Genomic DNA, 8624 nt, shown 5'->3' with positions numbered 1-8624 from the left:
AAATTAGCTAAGCTGTAAAAACAACAGAACTTACCTGAGTCAGGTGTTGACAGACAAAACCGGAAGTAATGAACCGGTAATCCATGGGCACGCGAACTCGTGACATTTTATAAAAGCAACAGTTTTATGTACTGAAGTGGTGGTTTTCAGTCTTTGTCTTAAAATCACACCCAAATTGGGTCAGAGAAGGATTTCGTGCCTGCCAATCGAAAAAGGATCAGGTATTTGTTATTACCCACAATGCCCCTACGCACAGTTGCCGCCATTTTGTCACTTGATCCCAAGTTGTTTTGAGACGACTATTTTGAAAGCAGTTCTCACCCGGTATGTCCAGTAACGACGACAAGGAAGTCAACACAGTGCAGTATTCCTACGTTTGCCCGTGTTATCTGATTCAAGAGACTGGCAATGAGATTTACAATAGAAGCTTTGGAGATTCGGATACTTGAAAAATTGAGAACAGCAGCAGTCGTCGATCGCAGCGGGAGAAAAGGAACATTCCACGATCTGGTCAGGTACAGTGTTATTTTCTTGAAATAAGCAATAGCTCATGTTATTCGTAATGTTTAACGTAAATAAGTAACTACTACAATACATATGAAATTTTAGACTTGACGGACCTCGGTAAACAAAGGCGTGTCGAATTCTTAGCAAGAGAGATGTATGGCTTCCTTCACTCAGCACTCGGTTAATTCAAAAACTCAATATTACTGTGATTTGGATCAGCTCACACACGATTAAAATGGTTCAATGTGTTAATGAATGAAAAATCATCTTTGCAAGAAAAAAATAAATCACAAATATCTCTAGTATATTATTGCTTATGTGCTTGTTACGACTCAGAATAACTTCAAACGTATTTATAAATGCGAATATTTATTTAAGAAATCCTTGTCATATTGCTTTTGATATTTGCACGTTTGAAAACAATGTAGTCGGGGATAGTGTGTCATTTTGCATTTATAGGTTAGGGATTCTCTGACCAGATTTGGTGCATTGTTTGAGTGAAATTTCAAAATTGAAATTTCACAATGTTTTCAAACTAATATTGAATATTTTTATATTATTGATTTATGAGATAATTTAGATTTGCCATCTGTTGTAAGTAGTGTTATGCTTATCACATCAAGATTTAACGAACTCTGAATGAAGAAATGTGGATTGTGTTAGTCCGACAGGAAGGGTTACGAAGAGTTTTTGATATAAATAATATATGGGTATACAATGATGGATTGCCAACCCAAAATAGTATATGAATTTGCTGACCTGGATTCTTTTCATCTAGCATATTCTACACTTTGCAAATTCATATTTATTCTTTTTATTCGACACTTTATTGTTATCAAGAGTGCAATATGACAAGTTCCTGACTTTTTTTAATCGATGCATTTCTACGTTTCCAGCATAATGGAGGGCAGTGTTGGAAAAACTGAAGAAGGCAGTCAGGACCAACTCATTTTGACATACAAAAGGTATGTATAACCTGAACCGTCCAGTACATAATGTACATACAACATAACCAAATAATGTAAATCTTAGGAATCAGTAAGAATGCATGGCACATGTCACTATTCTTGTAACCTCCAACTGGAAACATGTTTCACTTATAGTTATGCATCATGCACATGTCTCCTTTCAGAAGCTTTTTGATGGGTTTGGATGAACAAGATGGATCACTTAAGAAGGTGTGGGGAAAGCGGAGGCCCACGGCTTGTACGCAAAGAAAGGCAAAAAGTTCAGAGTAAGTAAACGTATTCTAGTCATTTTACATCTTGCAGAGATTAAACAGTTTAAGGAAACCTTTAAAATATCATGTTAATTTGGATTCTTTCTATGTACATTCAATGAATTTCAAAATGAACACTGTTTAAAAAGTGCAATTTATCCTTTGAAAAATACAGCTTAAAAAGTTTTAAATATTATGCAGCACATTATTCATAGCTTGTCTGGATGAATGACTCCACATTATTGGTTAAGAAAACGTGTCTTTTCACAATAACGGATAAATCGTAGTTATATACTCATAATGTGCATTGTAAGTAACATTCAGAAAATAAATTATGGCTTTCAAAGGCGAATATCTTCATGTCTCTGCACTCTATCATATATCAATAAGCTGTTCTGCGATTGAAACTTTTGATGTCAAATGCTCAGTTTATACTTTTTGATCTCTTCGCTTATGGGACATGGGGTTCAGTGTATTTCACCTCACGCAATGTTTGACCGTTTTCTTTTCTCTAGCCATGGATATCGTAGACGAATGCTTGTTTGTACTGATAGTTTGTTTTCTAAATTTCAGAAGCTGGAAAGGAGGAAGGCTGTGAAACGATTGACTGGCCGGAGGAGAAGAAGCACACAGTTCTTCCTCTCTTGGGGAAAGAGCTAACATTTTTCAAACTAGGAAGCCAAGTGATATGGGCTGGTCTACAGTGCATTTAAGAAAAATATTCTGTACTCACTGCTAATTATTCCCTTGCTTTTATTTCATTTACTAACTTGAATAGTCCCCATATTATTTGTTTACAAACATATTGTTGAATATAAATAAACTTTTAATGAATTTATGTTTTATTCTGTTGTTTGTCATCCTGAAGCCTTTTACCATTATGCAATTGTATAAAATACCTGATTTGCTACATGTGAGACATGAAACAACATCTTTTCCGGAGGACCGGGTAAAGGGCCGACACGAGCAAGTTTCAGGACATGGAAACTAGGTATTAAACTAGGTATTAAACTAGGTTGGAAACTACAACACGGAAACCAGGTTGAAACCTACAATAAACTCATACATGGAAACCAGGTTGAAACCTGCAATAAACTCATACCTGGAAACCAGGTTGAAACCTACAATAAACTCATACATGGAAACCAGGTTGAAACCTACAATAAACTCATACCTGGAAACCAGGTTGAAACCTACAATAAACTCATACATGGAAACCAGGTTGAAACCTACAATAAACTCATACATGGAAACCAACTGGATCCCGCTTGGAGGAGTGGGTAATGAAACGAACTGGAAACCATCCTGAAATGGTGCAGTTTCAGTTGCATGGAAACCACAATGAAACTATAGGAAACTCCCTGGAAACCAACTGGAAATGTTGGTTTCCATGACGTTTCCTCTCAGTTTCAGTGTTCCGGAAACCAGCTTATTTTTGCTGTGTTGGTTACACCATTACTGTCAGGGTGAAGGAATCCTTTACTAACATATCCCTCTTTCAGGTGTTAGTCTTATTTACTCCTATGGTTGCTTAATGTATGTCACTTGTAGAAAGGAATGATGACCATAATAGGATTTCTAGTTAATTTTATCCGAATTATGCTCGACGTAATGTTATAGGAACCGGAAATTAGGTCATAACAACCGAAAGAGACATAAGAGTAGCCATAAATGACGTCATAACAGCTGGAAGTGATGTCATAACCATCTGAATCGAAGTCGAATCACCCGTGACATCACGCAGCAGAGAAGACATCATAAGAAATTACCTGTGATGTCAAAAATAATGTATTCCTAGACCTAGAATGAAACCTAGCTTCCTTCATCATTTCCTGGTTATAGTTAATCTCACCTATAAATCTTTATTGGTGATGGGAAAATGTTCCTTAGAATCCAATACAGACAATCTATATAGACTGGAATACTGAAGCATCATAATTGGTTACTTATATTCCTTATCACACCTAATATGTCTTACTGGGTATTTTCTTTTGGGGTATAAATAGTGCTTCTGGGTGATACTAGCTATGAAGGTCCCTTGCCATCTGTATGTGGGATTCTGGCTATCATAACTCAGAGGGAATGGTTACACCTATAATTACGAATAATGAAGTATTTTGACTGTAATTATGAGTAAACTTACCTCTTGGTTGTACATGGTACACCGCCCCGGAAATCTTTTCCTTACATCACGACTGTATGCTCACAAAAATGGAATACCACACCCTTCCATTCAGAAAGTCATTGTGATCAAGGATGGTGCCATTATGGATACATGGGTTCCATAAATTGCACCTGCACATCTGAAGAATCCCAGTGTTTTTAGAAGCCATCAATGACAAAGATCAAATCATTATCCTTTGGAAATTTCACATATTTTGCTTTCTGTGATTACACTACAGACGTCATGTAGACTATTGAGACTCAACCACCTAAAGGTCACATGCAATGCAAAACACATCTTTGCAGATTCTGATACCATTTGCTATGGACTTACAGTGACAAATTATCAAGAATGAAAATTCAACTTACAAGTTGAAAAATCATGTGACGTGGAAGACCCCGCGAAATCGAAGTTCAAAGGATTCACTAATTTCACCCCAGTGGTGGGGGAAAATGTGGTTTCAACAGCTGTGCCTGAGTGCGCCCATAGTGTATACGCAGTGATTCGGATCACGTGGCTTGAGCTGGGAAGGTGACACAGCAACTTACGCTTACAAGGATTATTCCTGCGGTCGAGTTTGAGAACATGTGATGTTGTCTTGTGATTACAAGCATCTTGGCAGTAGTAAAAATACACTGATCCCATACTTACAAATTTCAGTGTAGCATTAGAAATACTAATTTCATTGCTAAAATTTGCTCAGTTGAAAACCGAAATGTTCTAATACATCTTTTGAAACATATATGGAAAAATATGTTGATTTTGACAAGGAGTCTCTGTCACAGAGAAAACACAATGTCTGTTTATTGACACCTACATGTCTCCCCGCCTGTCTGCTAATGACAATATGCAATACACAACTTCAATCATTGACCACATGCAATTTGAACTAAACATCTATCAGGCTATACGCCATAAACAAAATAAATTGATTTATGGGTCATGCACCTGAGTTCTGTCTCTGTCACATTATGGAATTACACAGACCCACAGGTGTGATACTTGGACACATGACATGTTATTTTGTCTGTGGGTTGCAAACAAACTGCATCGGATGGAAACCGACCGGATTGGATGGAAACCAGTGCAAACTCAGATTGTCAGTTTCAAGTTCTGCTCTGTACTTTGACAAACGGCAGCTTCCAGCCACATAGTAGTTCCCTATCTCATTCCTGCTTCACAACAGTATATGAATCCATACTGAAACATTGCATGATATACAATAAAAGAAATTGTTATCCATAAAAAGTCTTACTTTCTTATTGCTCATCATACTTCTAAAATGCCAATCAAACAGATCATCTCTATATACACACAAAAACCCTCAGTGTATCGGCAAATGAACCAGCCAATGAGAAGTCTTTGTTGCACTTAAGTGCGCACCCACCCGCTCTGACTCACCAGGGTTCGGTCTCTCGAGTGCTTGTTTTGAGGGAAGTAAACCCAAGTACAAAATATTGCTCATTTGATTTGCAATTGTACGCTTATTATTTTGTTTATTTGTTTTTGTGACCAGACTCCAGAGGATTCCATGCTTAGACCTTTAGAAAACATGGTTGCAGGGAAATGACCTGATGAAGAGGCTAGGAACAACCCAGAAACATTATGCATACAATAAAGCAGTTGACATCCATAGTATATGTTCTGTTGCTTTTAACTGCGACACCTTCGTTCCACCAATGCTGGGATGATTCTCACCTCTGCATGCCCATTTCCTGACAAACCAGTCACTAATTTCATACTCAGCAACATTGTGTCAAATAATTACAAATCCTTTATTATTATTATTGCATGATAAAAAGAACATCTTTTAGACACAAGGTAGATATGCTTTTGTTGAGACGAGTATATAATTGTACTCTCTAAGAGTAAGTTTACTGACAAGTATATACTGTCCATTTGAATGAGGCCTACAATTTTGTTCTACACATGACTAGAATAAGCTTGATCCTTGTTAACAAGTTCACTGTACTCAGTAAATTTACTGACATAAGTATATAGTCTACATTTTAATGGTGTTCCAATTATTGAAATAATTGAAGATTGGTCGCAGTGACCAAACGACCAGGCAATCAATCGCATTTTCTAATACTTGAACACAAACGATTTTGGAATTATTGTCATAGTCTTCAAGCACTTGATGATGGAACATCTTCAAAGTTGTTAGGACCTTAATTCTTAGAAAACTTACTTCACTAACTGAAAAGTCATGACTAGGTATTTCTTGAAGACTCTGGGAAGTTATGTTCATGATATATTAGTCATCACTTTAATGTAACAAGTTGCATCATGTTATACTGATCTGCAGTAACAACCTGGAGAGGAAAATCTGAAAATAATGATGCGAACCAACTTTTTTTTGATGATTGTTCGTTGGTAATGAAGCATTCATCAGTTGTGAGATTTCAACCAATTCTTAACACCACTATCTGAATGAGGCCTGTGATGTTCTAAACACGACCAGAATAGGCTACGTCCTTGTTAGGTAGTGACTGTACCCTATAGGACTAAAACGGTTCACCATATTAGTATAACAGCAGTGTTTTGACTTCAGTTTGGCATATCATAGTATTAATAAAAGAAAATCAGTTTTCAGACCCTCATGTCTATCTCGTCAAAACATGACAGTTTTGTTCTTACGAAATACAGTGGACTCTGTCATTAATACCAGCACCACTTGGGACCAAATAAAAATGCCGGTTTTGACAAAGTGCCGGTATAGGCAGTTTGCCTCATGACACTGACGCACAACGGAAGTCGTACTGTCTCGTTAGCATTAACAACATGTTTGAATAAGGAACAAGACAGTGTCAGAATTCAGTTGTTTATTACAAATTCAAATAATAACAAAGTTGTTCACACTGTTAAAAAGTCGCTGATCTTGCTTTGTATTTTCTGTGCCGATGCTTCAAGAACAATGTCCTCCGCTGCACTTTCCAAGTTCTGCAAATGATGTACAAGTCGTACTTCCTGGCTAGATGCGAAGTGTTTATTCTGAGTGCACATGCTTTCTGTGTGGGTCGAGGCGTTTAATCAAAATCTTCTATCAGCTGCACTTTTTGTTGAAGTGTCAACCCACATCTTGCACATTTTGCGGGCCAAGACATTTTGGCAATACTGACTGTTATACTAGTGACATTATACGATTTTACCTTAAATACCCTCTAATTACCCTATATATGTGACACATACCACTCACTAGTTAACAAGATACTGATTGACATTTCCCGTTTCTGAATAATATCGGGAAATGTGTTGTTACAGTGTTTACAGTCAAACTGCCCACTGTTCATCACTCTATGTGAGGGACACATCCCCTGCGAAACTCAGTTCATGAGTTCATGAAGTCTTCATGAAGTTCATGAAGACTTCATCAACTTTAGCTTAAATCTTCATGAACTTACTTCATGAAGACACACTTCATGAAGACTTCGTCAACTTCATGAAGTAATTTCACACTTCATGAAGTTTTGTTACTTCATGAAGACATATTTCATGAAGAGTTCTTCAACTTCATGAAGTTATTTCACACTTCATGAAGTTATATGTTACTTCATGAAGTTTTTGTTCATGAAGTAAGTCTAATCTTATTCACTACTAATTTCCAGAGTAAACTACATTAAAGAGAAAATACAGAATAAATATTACAAGCTACAATACTTTTATTCATGTTACATAAGTTGTTATGTAAATGATTACAGATGAGGCATAAACATACTTTCCACATATTTAATTAAGTTTAAATTATCTGTAAATCCTATCTCTCGTGGCATTACTAGTGTTTGTCTAGTAATTTTTGTTGTTGTTTCATAATTTATACAACAAACAATGCATGAAAGAACACTAAACTATTCTGTGCCTAACAGGAGTTGTTTTAGTAACATAGGGACAGTTCAAGTTAAACCTTACCTTCCTAAAATAGCTGTGTAACCAGTTGGTACTGTGGAAGTTTTCTACTTGTCTTCCTTATTCATATTTACTCCATAAAGTAAAGTTTTCCTGTCAAAATCGTCTCATTTCTTTGAATTTCTCCCGTGATTGCTCACGATCGGACATGCATGCAGATACTTTACTATCGCAAGAACGTCTTCCGCAAAGTTCATAACGAAGCAAAAACATAAAACTGTCAAAAACATTAACAGTCGACTCGGTACAAAAAAAAAAAAAGAAACGTGGAAAAATATTTTGATATCGCCATGCTTCTGACAGCTTTCATAACCCGCAAGTTGATCTTTTCGTTGAAAACATTCAATGCTCTCGATTTTAGAACACATTCCACTGTCACTCCCTGTCCAGCACGATATGACCCTAAAACTACGTCAGTTTGAAATGAAATAAAACTAACTAATGAAATAAAATTTATGACCAGGGACATGTGCATTATAAACTATTCTTCCAAGTTATGATCGACAACGGAACGTGAACTCAGAACATGTTTTACGGGATCCCCGCCGTTGACAATAATACGACATGTATATTGACAAGTTCTAATTTCGATATTGATACCTAAATATTGTAATTCTTGCCATTATTTGTTCATAAGATGAGAAATTATACACTGTCGGTATGATGGAGTAACTTTCGCGCCAAAACTGCCCCGCCCTTCGTTCTTCCGAAATCTATTGCGACTTTAAGAACGGATAACAGTAATCATACATCTTATTTTATTTATAGACACGATTTATTCCTGATCTAAGCTTTATATTTACACTTAATTTTTCTTTTCTATCAAAA

At 36.4% G+C, this 8624-nt stretch overlaps 1 protein-coding gene across 1 annotated transcript; it reads left to right on the top strand.

Moving 5' to 3' along the window:
* The first annotated feature begins 261 nt into the window (after positions 1–261).
* On the top strand, positions 262–2423 carry LOC137272298 (uncharacterized). Its single transcript, XM_067804662.1, has 4 exons — positions 262–515; positions 1404–1472; positions 1640–1741; positions 2300–2423. Exons 1-4 carry the CDS (start codon positions 409–411, stop codon positions 2322–2324), a joined length of 303 nt encoding a protein of 100 aa, XP_067660763.1. The 5' UTR covers positions 262–408; the 3' UTR covers positions 2325–2423.
* Positions 2424–8624: the final 6201 nt, after the last annotated feature.

Source organism: Haliotis asinina, chromosome 2 (assembly GCF_037392515.1).
Source record: "Haliotis asinina isolate JCU_RB_2024 chromosome 2, JCU_Hal_asi_v2, whole genome shotgun sequence".
Classification (NCBI taxonomy): Eukaryota; Metazoa; Mollusca; class Gastropoda; order Lepetellida; family Haliotidae; genus Haliotis; species Haliotis asinina.
This window is presented reverse-complemented; position numbering and strand designations above follow the sequence as displayed.